The sequence below is a fragment of the Embiotoca jacksoni genome, unplaced genomic scaffold, assembly GCF_022577435.1.
Source record: "Embiotoca jacksoni isolate LCO1_2020_lvr unplaced genomic scaffold, fEmbJac1.0.p SCAF_86, whole genome shotgun sequence".
Taxonomy (NCBI): Eukaryota; Metazoa; Chordata; class Actinopteri; family Embiotocidae; genus Embiotoca; species Embiotoca jacksoni.
This window is the reverse complement of record NW_027185443.1, coordinates 248,121-263,499: the sequence shown is the minus strand read 5'-3', so window position 1 is coordinate 263,499 and position 15,379 is coordinate 248,121. Positions and strand designations below refer to the sequence as shown.

At 42.4% G+C, this 15,379-nt stretch overlaps 1 protein-coding gene across 1 annotated transcript in view; it reads right to left on the bottom strand.

The window, feature by feature from the left end:
• The window catches only part of LOC138192446 (ankyrin repeat and BTB/POZ domain-containing protein 3-A-like), a 156,981-nt gene that overhangs the window by 13,426 nt on the left and 128,176 nt on the right, over positions 1-15,379 (bottom strand). The window contains 4 exon segments of the mRNA XM_069139842.1: positions 1,367-1,456; positions 4,709-4,874; positions 5,707-5,859; positions 13,182-13,389. Of these exon segments, the coding sequence (XP_068995943.1) occupies positions 1,367-1,456; positions 4,709-4,874; positions 5,707-5,859; positions 13,182-13,389 (617 nt within the window).

The following is a 15,379-nucleotide window of genomic DNA, read 5'->3' as shown; positions in this document are numbered from 1 at the left end:
AGTACAAACACAGGACGCATCTGAGAAGTTTTTAATCGTAGCTCCAAAAAAAAAAAAAAAAATCTGCCGCCATAAAACTGTAATCTGGGGATTTTTTTTCAGGTCGGTGTTCGACACCTTTTTTTTTTTTTTTTTTTTTTTTTTTGGGGGGCTTGTGAACCCTTAAGATGAAGAAACGTCTCGTGTTAAAGCACTTGCGTACCTCTATGTCCCAAAGTAAATCATAAAATGTTGTTTTTATGTGACCTTAGGTTAGTTGGGATCCGAACTGCCCTACCTGACCCCGACGCCTTACACAGATGAACTAGTTCAACCGGAAATGTTGTTTTTTGGGAACAAACAAGGCTCCACATGCCTCCGTTATATCGGTTCGACGGTTGAAACCATCTCCAGACTTCCTCGTGCGGGTGAAACCACCTGCACGAGATTTATTTGTTTGGTTGTTGTTGTTTGAACTTGGGTAAACAAAGCCTTTATCACACATTTATCAATCAATAAAGGATGATTCACTGAGTCGGCACGCTGCTTTTGAGTCAACACCGCACTGAACACACACAGGCATTGAACCGATGGAGCGATCACGATGAGGTCACCACGGCGGAGGAGAGCCCATGAGCATTTTTACAAAAACATTTTTTTTTATCTCTGCGTACTCTAATTGAAAACTACAATTAAAGCGGCCACACGCACGCACACGCACGCACACGCACACACACACACACACACACACACACACACACACACACACACACACACACACACACACAGGACACACTGCAGAGACAAAAGCAGGTTTTTCTTTTAAAAGCAAAGCCTCACTTTTACTTCAAGTATTTACTTTTCTAGACGGCAAATAAGTGCAAAGAGGTTCATGCTTTGTGTGGAGTCCGTGGTCGCCAGTTACACTAAGTGCACATACTTGTACAACGGTGATGCATTATTGATGCGGTATAAAGCAAACCGCTGCTGGATGTCTGCAGTGTCAAACGTAATGAAGTAACTCGCCTGCGCTGAGGGACTATCAGCGGATTATTATTCTGTGTCGGCGCGCAGACAGAGCGCCGTTGTTCCTGTGCAGAAAAAAAAAAAAAAAAAAAACGATACTCGTTTCTTGCTTATCGGTGCACTTCGTGTAATGAGCTGCCGGGAGAGAACGGAGGGCATGCCGAGAGCAGGTGAGACAATGACAATAGATAGGAGGGGAGGGGGGCGGGGGGTGGAGACACAAAGCGGGTTCATCGTTGTCACAGGTACACAGAAACACAGATGTGAATGTTAAACAAAATAAACAACAACAACAACAACAACAAAAACAAAACGTGGAATCATTGTGCGGCACGACGGGCGGCCGACAGGCGACACTGACCTCGCTGTTGATGTCGGCTCCGGCGTCCAGCAGCATCTGGACCATGGCCTCGTCACCGCGGACGCAGGCGTACATGAGAGGGGTCATTCCCTGCAGGAGAGGGTGCGGGGGTGTGGGGGGTGTGGGGAGGGGAGGGTGTGGGGGTGCGGGGGGGTGGGGGAGGATGTGTGTGAAGGAGAGGCGTTGAGTGGTGGAAAACTTTTACTGCTTTATTTCTTACAGCACACCGGAGAAGGAAAAAAAAATATACAGTACATTTAGCCTCAGGCGTACTCGGAAGCAAAGAATTCCTCTCACGTAAATATGAAAACATTTGATATTATCGTTGTATTTTTGATCCAGAAGAAGAGGTCGCAACGTACGAGGGTCGACCAAAAGGTTTCCGAAAGGAGCGCCGCACGGAGGGCTAAGTTATCCCAACAAATTTATATTTATCTTAAGTTAGATGCAAGACACGCCTTCAAAAGAAACTTCCAGGGATGTTTTCTCCAGCTTCACTTTATGATTTGCTGCTCATCATTCAGCGAATGCGCTCGCCTGTCGGAGGTGAGCACCTCTTAACGAAGCACACATAAAATTGAAAGACATATTTCTCTGTAATTTCTCTCAACTGCACCATGAACATTTTTTTTTTATTTTATTTTTTATTTTTTTTAAGTGCCATCAACAAAGCTCTTAAAGGATCATTTCGGGTTATTTCAACCCGCTGCTCTTCCCGTTAATGTGGCTGTTGTGGCTCCGCGGATAAACGATAACTCAACGAGAAGCGGCTCGGCGTGCCGTCAGCGGAGCGGTCGTTACGGGCAATTTCAGTGTTTACTTCCAATCAGACTCCAAAGCAAACTTTAACATGATTTATGTAAAAAAAAAATAATAATCAGCTTTTATGGAAATTCTTGTTCGTCTGAATCTCTTCCACGGAGGTGGAGAGTCCTTCCAGCATGGAGACGACGGTAAATACACCATTTATAAATACCTGGATTTGTGCATTTTTTATTTTTATTTTTTTTTCCAATGGAGCTCACGAGCAGCTGTTTAACGCTCAAAAATGTTCATTAAATCATTATTTTCACAAGTGCCATATGTGCATGTTAGCAGCACTCGCTGCATCTAATATTCAGGATATTATTATCGGTGCCTTAAAATAACCGACGAGAGCGTCGGAGGGCTGAAACATATCATCTCACATCTCTCCATATGCGCAGAGCACTCTCCGGCCTCAGACGCCCACACACACACACACACACACACACACACACACACACACGCACACGCACACACACACACACACACACACGCACACACACACACACACACACACACGCACGCACACACACACACACACACACACGCACACACACACGCACACACACACACACACACACACACACACACACACACACACACACACACTGCACTTCGAGCTGCAGGGCGAAGCTTGGTGTAAGAGGTGTTTGAGTGTGAACGAGTTAACGGCGAGTTTCTTTCCCATCTATCAGACTTTCTAAAGTGTTTCGGATGATTTTCCATAAAACGTCAATCGTGCGTCTGCTCGGAGGCCGATGAGTTCAACAGGGGCTTTTTTTTTTTTTTTTTACGACTCCTTCATAACACAGTCTTTATGTTTAATATTTCTTGGACACCGATCTACTTAATCAGCAGGTTCGCTAAAGAGCGAGGGAAGGCGGACCCCGATGATCACCACGATGAGCTCAAAAACGTCGAGCTGACAGACAGCAGCTTTCACTTTATTGCTCCTTGTAACGCCGGCCAGTGCCTTTGCTCCATTTGGCCGCTTTAACAAGGAGATAAAAGCCTGTATGTCAAGCGTCGTCTACGTGAGGAGGAAAAGGTGTCAGTCAGTACCAATTCGTCATATTAACAAGGACCTGGAAATGCGGTTTCAGTCGGATTGTCTTCGGGTTTATGAATCAAGAGACACCAGAAGACGCTTTTTTAAGACACATCGAAAAAGGGGCTTTGTACAAACATCCTTCGGATCTGGAGGTTTTTTGTGTGTCTGAGTGGAGAACTGCCAGAGATATCCTAATTGAACCCAACCGGGCGCGGCGCTGTCCAACCACGGAAAATTAGATTTCACGATTAGCTTCCACTTAGCAGCTCAATGAATAACCGATATTTCCACTGACCGGGGAAAGTTAGAGATTCCCAAATGACGTTAGGAGTGAGATATCGACCCGGCCTGTCAGGACAAGTGCTGCAGTATCAGGTAACGAACATACACGTCCTTTCTTTTTGAATAACAGAGCAGGGCGGAGCTGCGGTCTGCAGATGTTCGTCTGACAAAAACATCTGGATTCATATCGGTGTTTGGTTTCATGCATGAAGTTCATATACGCTGCCCACGAAATATTTTTTGTACAAAATATATATATATATATAAATATAAAAAAAAGAAAAGAAAAGTGTTTTACAGCTTACATTTTGGAACGTTTTATTTTGGCAGCATTAGTTCCTGTTTGAACTCAATCGACAGCAATCTGTAGACTAATTTCCATAAAGCTTTTCAGTATCAAATTATGATTATGAGCTAGAAGTGAAACACTTAATCAATTTCCAGAAAAACAAGCAGCAATTATAATAATTAATTGTAATAATTAATAATGTTTCAAGGAAAATTGCCTACTTAAGTCCCACTTTAGTAATTGTGAGGGTCTGCTGCTTTTGCTGCCGTGTGTGGTAATAAACGGAGTATTGGTTTGAGTGTTTGGGGGTAAATCCGATGACCACCTCTCGGGGCTTTGATTTGGTACGACCTTTAAGAAAATAATCTGCAATATTTCCAATAGTGATCACGAGCTCTACCACGAGCCGATGTCTGACGTTACAAGGAGTTTCTTCCTATATGACTTCCCTGCCGGACGTCGGGGATCAGCTGATCCGGTGATGAATATCACAGCAGATATCGACGCTGACACGCGAAGAAAACAACAACAACGAGGGCGTCTCGATAATAATGTGAACTCTTCTCCTTTGCATCACTGCCTTGTATTCATCGGTGCATTACTCATAGGGAGCCGTCTGCTCCCGGCGTGTGCGTGTGTGTGTGCGTGTGTGCGTGTGTGTGTGTGTGTGTGTGTGTGTGCGTGTGTGTGTGCGTGTGTGTGTGTGTGTGTGCGTGCGTTTGAACTGCGACGGACTGTAATACTCATTTGAAATCCACAATTGATTGCGCATCACTCCGCCGCGGTTGCGTAGGTGTGCGGATGTTAACGCCGCGTACAGTACAGCGTGTAGGAGTTGGTGTGTGTGTGTGTGTGTGTGTGTGTGTGTGTGTGTGTGTGTGTGTGTGTGTGTGTGTGCGTGTGAGAAGCGCCAGACCTGCTCGCTCATGCTGTTAATGCCGTCGGGTCCCAGCAGGTTCACCGCCTGCTTGACCAGGTCCGTCCGGCCGCAGTTGAGCATCCTGAAGCCGAGGTCCTGCAGGAACTTGGCCTCGGTGGAGGCGGCGTCCAGCTTCCTGGTGGCACAGAAACAATCCTCCGCTCTGCGGACGGACATCGGCAGATCCATTACTTTTGATTGAGACGGAGCTTATCTCCGAAATGGATTTGGAGATCGGTGGACATGCATCTCCACCGACTCGGTGTTACAAAAACGAGCTGTGCGCATCGAGCTGTTTGCCAAGATCTCAATTTGTCACCATTTTTCTTTGCTCGCTTCTTGGTTCGCTATTTTCCTCGTTTTTTGGAAAGTAGCTTCCTTTTCTGCAGGTGAGGATTCTGCTATGACTCATTGTGACTCAGTCATGTTTCCCGTAAAGCCTCTTAATCCGAGCTGTGAGCAGCTGTCACAGCTGAAGTTTCCACCGCGTCACGGAGAAACCTTTTCACCGTGTTTCTCTTAATTTTTCACGACTATTGTGCGCGACATGTCAGGAGATTGTTAATTAACCACACACCTCTCTCTCTCGCTCTCTCTCGTGCTATTCATTATTTCTCTGCAAATATTTTAAATGTGAAAACACTCTTAAACCCACTGACTCCGTGACATAAAACAAACAAAAAAAACCAACACATTTTCTGAGTGATTAGGAGTGTTTGTGAATGAGGAAGAGGAAGCGGGAAACAGGAGGCGGTGGGTATATACAGAGACAAGATTGATTGCTTACTGTTGTCCAGGAAAGAAAGACAAACGCACTCCATTTACCAACTGCCCAATCTCATGAACAAGCTTTTAAATTAGAAACTGAGACCCCATTTTATGTTCAGCAACTCTGTGCGGCTACCGCGAAGCTAAACGCCAAAGCCATACTTGTTTTTTTTTTTTTTTTTTTTTTTTTTTTTCCAGTAAACTTTGTTGTTAAGTAGCCGTCTTACTTTATTTGCCGCGGCTCACAGTCCACGCCGGGCAGCAGCAGCCTGGCCGCCTGCCGCACGTCGTCGCTGTCCACGGAGAAGCTTCGTCGATGCTCGGTGTGGGCGACCGCCACCCGGATCCACTCCATCAGCGGCGGCAGCACCAGGAACGGCCTGCGGAGCAAAGACAGGATTCACTTTTGAGTTTTAAACTTTAACGTCCAACTAAAATCACATTTAGTTTTGTATTATTTAAAGGAAGGAAACAGAGCTACATGGGTAATCAGTGTTGTTGTTGTTGTTGTTGTTGTTGTTGAGTCTCCATCGGCTGTTAGAACACACAAATTGCACATAAGTGATCTTTTTGGAGCTACAAGTGACCATATTTAGATGAGCTGGGGAGGAACGAGGGGCGGAGCTGAATGAGAACCGGTGACGCTATGCCCCGCCCACCCGTACCAAAAACCCGACCAACCAGGTATGTCAATCAAACCAGTAAAAACATACCACCGCAATAAAATAATCTGATGGTGTATTTCATGAGAGAAGTTGAATGGGAGTCTATTGGAGCTAGAGGTTGTTTGGGGCCAGCCCCTAGTGGCCCTCCGTGGTATTGCACATTAGCATTGGCTTCAGTTTTCCGACCCGGAGACTTTGACCACTTTTATACAAAGTCTGGTTCAGGCATCCAAACGGTGAGACAACCCTGCCGTCATCAGATAAATGTGATTTTGTCATTTTCATCCATTACACCGTTTATTCCAAAAACGTACACTTTTTTCTTTTTGTTAAGATAACGTTTTTTTTTTTTTTTTATCATTTTTGTTATTTTGACTCCAGAGCATCGTTAAATAAAATAGTTGAGCTGAGTGCTTCACTGGTGTCCATTTAAGGATTATCATGCTGCAGCTGAACAGCTATTTAAGTATTTAGCTTGCAAAGTGATGGTGGCGGTGCACTTTTGGGAATTTGTGTTTGTTTGGCGATGCATTGAAAACTTTAAGGTGCAGATTAAGATGTGTGTTCATGGTTATAAATTGGAGAAGGAGGAGACTTTTGCAGGGAGGCTAAAGTGGGTAGTTGTTGCAGCTGCTGTCGGCCGTCTGCTGTTTGTGATACTGCGCAAACGTTACTGATTTTTTTTTTACACGTATTCTGTATCAGAATAATGTCCCTGCCTTTGGAGACGAGGTCCTCCATTGATTTACTGCAACACAAGGGGGCGCCACCAAGAAATCCAAAAAACAAATATAAAACAGCAATTTCTATGATATACATTGCACGAGAAAAAAAAAGGACCTTTCAGTATTTCACCAGGGAAACTCGAATGCTTTGCAAGTAAAAAAAAATTAGACATACATGGAGAACGTTTTTTTTTTTTTTTTTTTACGACGTGATCATGATTTATAAATGTGGCTCCGAATGTAAAAAAAAAAAAAAAAAAAAAAAAATTCATTCTCTCCTCAATTATTTCCATTTACAAATGTAGATATAACACACGCCATCAATGTTGCATCATATGCAATAATATTGTTAATGTGACCTTTATGTGTCAAAATGAATTTTTCAAACTGATAATATCACCAGTTGGCTGCGTTTCATAATGATCCGTGTGCTTTATTCACCTTTCAAATAAAATCCCTTAATAAAGACTCCAGTCCACAAACTTTCTAATTAAAGATGCTCTCACAGATATCTGGAAAGGCCGCTACGCTAAATCAATATCGATAATTGGTCCGGAGCAGAAGGAGATTTAGATGCTGCAACCCTCCCTCCCCCCTAAATGCTGTTTTCACCTTCTTTAATCAAAATCAGTAATTATTACCTTCTTTAATCAAAATCAGTAATGGGTCTTGCCTGCGTGACATGTTCATATTTCATCATTTATTTCCTGGATGAGTGTGCGAGTCTGTGAGTGTGTGTGTTTGTTTAATCCGTCTCTCTCTCACATCCACTCCCGTGTTGTTTTGTCTGCCATTCATCTTTTTCCCCCCGCAGAGAAACGGCAGCCAAATTCAGGTCAGTCATTCGTCACACAGTCAACCCCTTTAACGTCACCTTCACCATCACGATGACTTGTTTTGTTTTTGTCAGGTTTTACGAACTCGCCAGAAATTAGAGACACATATGAAAAATTGGAATAAACGTTGATGTTCTAACTCTTTATAATCTTAATTTATAAATAAATAAATACATATGTCACACACGAGAGAAAAAGTTATTACATTTTTTGGGGGTTTTTTTGTGCTAAAAGTTGTATCAATACCACTCTTAAAGCTCAAAACGACACCTTCACACCTACCTAACACTTCTATAACATAACACCTCTAAAATGTACTATTTACTGGTACCCATTTGTTTTGTTGTGAGAACGCCATTGCTAGGCAACAGCAACATAGGAGCCACAGAGGTTAACAATTTCAAATAAAAAAAATAAAAATCCCCTTGGGGATTAATAAAGTAACTACCTAACCTAACCTAACCTAACCTAACCTAACCTAACCTAACCAATTTAGCCAGCTAGTGGGTGAGTGAGGTAACGCAGGAAGAGTAGCTCTCTCATTGACCTTTGACTCCCAGTTTAGGTTCGGGAAGCGGACAGTTTCTTTACTTTTAAGATTTGGATTCAAACTTTCCTATTTTTTGTTTTTCAGTTGACCCTGAACCATCGTTTCTTTTTTTTCTTTTTTTTATTATTTGTTTCTTAGCTGGCTGCTATTTTGTGATTGTAAAGTGTTCTCGTACCATGTTGCAGGTTGATTTTATACTTAAAATAAAATAAAACGTGATTCATTCTGCTGAATGAGAGCTGTTGTTGGCAGCTGGCTAGGAAATAAAGCTAAGATTTAGCTTCATGAGTTGGTTGAAACATGCTGTCTCTGGCTGACTGAAAAAAAACGTGAATTTTTTTTTTTTTTTTTTTTTTTTAAATATGCGCTTGATGGCTACAAACATGATAGTAGCCCACATTATATCCCATGCAAAAAACAAAAACAAAAAAATCTGAAATTGTGGGAATAAAGAAAGAGCACTGTGCTTAGTCCTGGTGTTATGATAATGAAAACAAATCCAAAACATAACCTTCTTTGCATCCTTTTTTTTTTGTTGTATTTTCAGATAGTTTTTTTCTCTGAAAACTCTGCAGTTACGACAGGTCCCCGGAGACTTCAGATCCCACCACCCAGAGACTGTATTACGAATTCAGAGCTTCAGTCCCGCTGTATACTGTGCCTGTGCAAGTGGCTTATTCCATCCTCGGAGGACAGGATTACAAAAGCCTCGCATCTCCCAGCGATCAGCACCGCACTCCGCCGGCCAACTGACAGCTCCGGCTGCCAAAAACAAAACAAAACAAAAAAAAACCCTGACGAAAAAAACCCGAAGTCAGGTATTTATGATAAGTGCGAGGTGCAAGTTATATCATGAAATTACATTTTGGATAAATCTCAGAAGGCAAAGTGCTCAGTAAGTTGGTGGTTCTCTTGGATATCTAGTCAGTCACATTGATTTCACACCACAATGTGACCACTCACTGAACCGTGGAAAGAAAAACCTCGAAAGAGAAAACTGGTAGAGATGTTTTTTTTTTTTTTTATCCTGTTCAGCCGTCTCTTCACAAGAATAAAACCACTCAGAGGAAATGTGAAATTACTTTTTTTTTTTTTTTAATGTTCAAAAGGGTTTTATTCTAATGGCAAAAATGTATTTCTGAGCTGAAGCTAATGCATACTTTATTCAGCCTTTTCTGCAAGAAAAAAAAATGGGACTGAACAAAGATGTGTTTTGACGAGCTGTGTTTGAAATACATCCTCGCGGTTAAAAAAAAGTTAATACAAGTTGTCAGACGTGACGCAATGATCCTAGGTTATCTTAAGTGTTTTATAATGTGAATCAAATATCCCATACAAATTAACTGAGCATGCAACTTTTTCCCGTATTTTTTTTTTAAAATGTCATCTACTTGCTTCATTTAGAAAAATAAATCCTTTCTTTCTGCCTCCTACCTTGTTAACCAACGTTAGCTTTGGCATCACTGTTACTGTGCAACATCGGTAAAATGACCCGCTCTTAAGTATCGTGAGGCATAATATGAAAGAATACAAAATATAGCTGGATTACCTTTTTTTGCCAAAACAAGTGAGAAAATTATTCAATAAGCGATAATGCTAGAATATCTTTTGTCCCATTAGCGGGCGAGCTGCGCTAACAAGCTTGATGGCCATTAGCATTTGACTATATTTTCAGAATAATTATCCCGCTTATTTGTGGTAACGATCCCCTCTTTTGTCTGCTCTACATTAGTGAACTGATGACAAACAGGACAGCGCACGCTAACGTTTCTTTTTGCAGGGTGCAGGTAATTTCTGGACAAAACAGCTGGATGAGGTTCTCATTAGGGAAAATATAAAGCTTCATTTCTTTCACCCGTCCTGATGTGCTCTTTTTATGAACTCGGCTTCTAAGGATATTTATAACAACAAATATAGCTCATCCACGAGAAATCATTACTTATGATTAGTTAAGAGTAATTGTGACTGCATATTCCAGTTTAGAAGATAATAAAACAGTATTTTCCTTTAAGGTGTTTAAAACCATTAAGTGGTCTCAAATGCACATTAGAAGACCTTAAAACATGAAATTAAATGGGTTGATTTCATGTTAAATTGTATTACGAAACCATCAGTGAAGGTCCCTTTGGAACTTTTTCTCCCTTATGACCCTCTGGCAACCATCATTTCTCAAAAAAATGATTTTAAATACAACCCCTTAACCAACCCAGAGAAACCATTTGGGACCGGTATGTTTGCTGTTTATGCAGCTGCCCGGCCCTTCTGTAAATTTGCTGTAAGCACATGTTTAATCAAGACAGCAGCTTTTAGATGTAACCGCAGTCTTTGCACCTTCAGCCTGCCAGGAATTTGAACTCTGGCAAGACTTAAAAAAAGAAAGAAAAAAGGCTTCTCTTCTGTTTAGCAGTTGGCTGACCGATGTGACAATTAGGACCTCCTCCCTTTTTTCTCTCGCTGTTTTAACTGGTGCCTGCTTCTCCGAAAGACATATTTACAGTTGAGGGTTTGAAGAAGAGGGAGGCCCAGCTAGGAATGAAAAACACTGAGGGGTAATGTTATCCATCCATGCAGACAGCGGGCCTGCAGCGACAACCAACTCCCAGAACTGCCAGTGTTAAAAGAGTAAACGTCTGGCCCAAAACACTGAATATATCAAGGAACCTGCTGCAGCTCTTTTACAACTCTAATTCCCTCCGGCTTCTTTATCTTTCTTGTAAAAGTTCAAAAGTTGTAGTGACAAACCACTTTTTCTGCTTCTGAAGCTGATTTAACGTTGTGGTAGACATTCAAAGCTCATCTCAGCAATTGTTCACGTCACTGAGAGTTCACAAAACAATCGTAAAAGATTGTTTAATCTAATTTAATCTGTCTCCCTCTCGTCCCATAACTGTGTTATTCAGGCCCTTTTTTTTTTTTTTTACTCGTCTTCAACCTTTCAGCAGAATGCTAAATAGAGGATTTTTCTCTCCAGGGGGCCCGAGAGCCTGCTGACATGTCACTCCGCCTGACAATCCTCGCGCTCCCCAAGGTGGTCGGGATGGAGTTTTATCTCTTCAGAGTGCAGGAAAGATGTTGGAATATCTGTCCGTCCATCTATCCAAAGTGAAGTCCCCCTGGTTCCCATCAATCTGCTCATATAAGGAAGTGTCAGCGCTGACCAGCCCACGCAGCTTCTTACCAGATCGCTGGTGGGGCAAAAAACTTGTGCAAGAAAGTAGGAATATCTGCACGAACTGGAATGCCACTAACTGAACACGGCAATGTGTCAGAACGGATAAACGTACCTGCATTTTGAGCGTAGCGCTTTTATACCGACTCACACAAACATTTCTCTGTGACATAAATCATCTTACAGCTTGATTTAAACCTCAATGAGCTGGTTAATTGACTTAACTGAATGGCAAAGTAATCGTAATCAAATGGCCCATTTTTGACCATTTTATTGTATCCCAAATTGAACAAAACACTCTCAAGTCTAAATTTCAAAAGCAAAGTGGTCAACAAGACTTCTTCCTTTTTAAGACCTCTGAGAAATTAAAATTTCTTTTGCCATTTTTTTAAAAAGCCATTGGTCTTCTTTCAATAATTAGTTGCTTTAAAAAGGATGAAATACAGCAAGCTATATGAAGTCTTCATTCAGATGAACACCAATCTCTGGAGAATAGATGTAAATAATGGAGGACAGTAATAAAACGTGGTGTGGACAGATAAATCACAGGGTGTTCAATGTGTGAAAATGGGCGAAAATGGAAGAAAAATGGAAGTTATAAAGGGATACCTTATATTAACCTTGGCCCAGTTTTCTATTGTTGCTGAGGTGAACCGTCACCACTCAAATCTTGGATATCAAAAGCATTTTCCAACTGTTACCAATTTTTTAGATAAATGTTTTGTGATAAACTTGGGCATTATTATCTTTACTTTGAGTTATTGTAAAGCAATTTAAATGCATCGGTAGTTTTGATCTGTTTGAGGGTAGATCATTTCATTCTGGGAGGACCCATCCATTGAATTGGGTCAAGGCTTTTATCTCCACCAACTGAGGTTTAAGCCAAACAATTAAGATTATTTCTGAGGAGCTCTGTGAGAAATATCTGCATTGCAATTGCTCAAACGAGTGACTCACGCTGGTAAAATCATATCCTGTGTCCTGAGTCCAAAAGCGTCTCAGCGTCTTCATTCCTAACCCTGCCTCAGCCGTCTGCCCCCATTGCTGGCAAATACGACGCTGCCCTTTCTTTTTTCTTTTTTTTCCCAGACAAACTACAGAGGTTATGCAGAGAGAGAGACAGGGAGAGTGGGAGGAGGCACATAAGCACAACTGATTGTAATAAAATCATCTAACCAGGCCACAAACATGGGTGTTTTGCTTCTTTACTAGGAAAACATGTTTTGTGTATTATCGCTCCTCTTTTCCTGCAAACAATTTTAAAAATGCCACCAATTATCTTATTTGCTAACTGAATCAAAACAGGCTGACTACCTGAAGATGATTCCTACCAGACCTTATTTAGTTTTTTGTTGTTGTTTACCTTCCCTGTAATTTCTGACACACATCAGACCCACAGCTGTGGAAGAGGCCTCGCCCCATCAAACAGTTCATTTATCGACCGCAGGGCAGAGCCCGACCCTCTCAATCGATCAGGTCAAGCCTGACGGTTCAGTTTGTAAATTACAAACTTTTTGTTCAGAAAAAGGACATGAATATCAAATTGACGGTGCATTAAAATGAGGCTCCATTTAGCAAGGACATCTTATTTTGTGAAACGCCTGCTGCTTTGACTTAGTTTTTTGTGCATGTTCACGTGTTTATTGATGTGCTCATTTACGTGTTCGTTTGCATCCAGAACGGCAAAGCGAGGATCACCCAGGACGGATGCTAACCTCAGGTCTGAACAGGGCGCGTGAAGCCACCGCTCGACTCACCTCTCAGTCTGTAAGGTGACTTTGGAGGGCTCGACGTTGGGGTTCTCCCACTCCATCTGCGGGCAGTGCATGAAGTAGCACAGGGTGTAGAGGGCCTCGGGCTCCCAGTGCACCGTGCTGTTGGTCTTCTGGTGGACCGGGGTCCCGTTGCTGGGGTTCTTGATGTGCAGCGGCTGGAGGTGGTGCATGGCCCGGGTTACCAAATCACCTGCAGGACATTTTTTAATAGATGAGAACTGTACATGTATTTTACCAACAAAAAAAAAAAGGACACAAATTCCATGAAGATGAAACAATAACAACGTGTCCTCCACCGACAACAGATCCAGTCATTATAAGGAAGTCCTACGCATTACTCTCAAACCCATTTCCTACTCTTTTGACACACGAGTACTCGCAGCACTTCTGTAGCGATGCACGGCTTCATTCACACACCCTCTGATTCACCCTGCATTTAGTCAGACACATATGCCCACACAGTCCTGAGTGGGAAACTGCTGCCTTGAAATGAATCTTACGCATATCGGGTCTTTTTCAGCGAAGCACTCAGACGTGTGAAGCTCATATTCTGCCCCCATTTCATCTCTAGTTCTTCGTTTTCTCTTTTATTCCCCCGCGATGTCTCGTGTGACCACCGAGAGAGTCGCAGGGAATCTACAATGTCTGAGTGGGTGAGCGTGTGTGTGGAATGAATATGTAAAGCATTTTAAAACCCTGTGAATTTCCTGCTCTGAGAAACACGACTGTAGGATGAGACAGAGAACGTCCATGAGTCATGAGCGGTAAAACATGAAAAGTCAGACAGGTCGTATATGAACAGTTTATTCTTATTTTTGGGTATGTACCAGGCGGCAACCGGCAGTGACGTCACCTGTTGGTTTGTGAACGGCCGTTTTAAAGCCTTGAGTTCGGAATTTGGCCGGCGCCACCTTGCTAGTCCGGAGCGGTTTGGAGCAGGATGTGACCATATTTGGACGAGCCTGGGGGAGGAGCGAGCGGTGGATCTCACTTGATCTGATCGGAAATCCGGCGATTCAACGTCCCGCTCACAGATAGCTGTAACCTGACTGCACTACATGCCTGTCAATCAAACAGACACGCCCCCAAAAACACATCTTTTTGAGATTGTTTATTTTCTAATTAACGACAGGAATATTTTCAGATCGACGGCCAGAAAACGACTAAGAAGGAGCGACTTTAGCTAACAACACAGATAACTCGTGGAGAAATTTTATTGACTGAGAATTTTATGAGACAAATGGAATGGGAGTCAATGGAGCCAGAAGCTTTTTGGAGACAACCTCTGGTGGTATGGCCTCGTTTTTATGGCGTGCACAGGAGATACAAGTCATTTCATTTGACTGCTGCAAAACAAGTTTAGCTCTAACCTGAATGGAGAGTGAGCCCACCCGTAATGTCCTGAATAAAAATAGAAATCAAAGTATTCCACTGTTTTGTAGAGTTATTGTACTTTTCTCCCGTGTACACAGCTGTGGATGGGAACAGCACCAGATGTGTTTGAATGTGGGCGATGATTAGAGGTCTGGAGGGCTACAGCATGACTTCACTTCATTCATGAGTGAGCAAATCATGTAACATCTTTTCCAAGTTCCTGAGGACTCGCAATAAAATTAATTAAAAGAAAGAAAAAAAACCCGAGCCTCAGAGATTAAGTAAAGCTTTTTTTCTGGACAACAGAGTACATTTCCAGCTATTTTCTTGATAAATATGGTCCATTCCTTTCAGTGTGATCTGTTTCAAGCTGTGTCTGTGCGCAGCGGGAGCACAGAACAAATGAAAGTCAGAAGAAATGTTACAGCTCCAATAATTTTTAACACCAGGGGAGGTATGAATTTCAAAATCTCTTTTTTTCTTTTCTTTATTCTTTTTTGGGCATTTTCCCTGCCTTTATAAAGCAGACGGTGCCGACAGGAAAGGTCTAGATGTAGATGACATGCAGTAAAGGTCCAGCCAGCCATCAAACCGGGTCCTCGCTGCTGTCAGCATTAACGCCCACGTGATTCGTGCCCCAACTACTCGGCTAACAGGACGCCCCCTTTCAAATTGTGATATTTAATACATGTGCAGGACAGTGGCAGATATTTAGCGTTGACATTTAGAGAGTTATAATCCTCTGATTTAGACTGCATCACTGCAGTTCATCATTGAGGTCATTAGTGATGCGGTTCAGAATAACG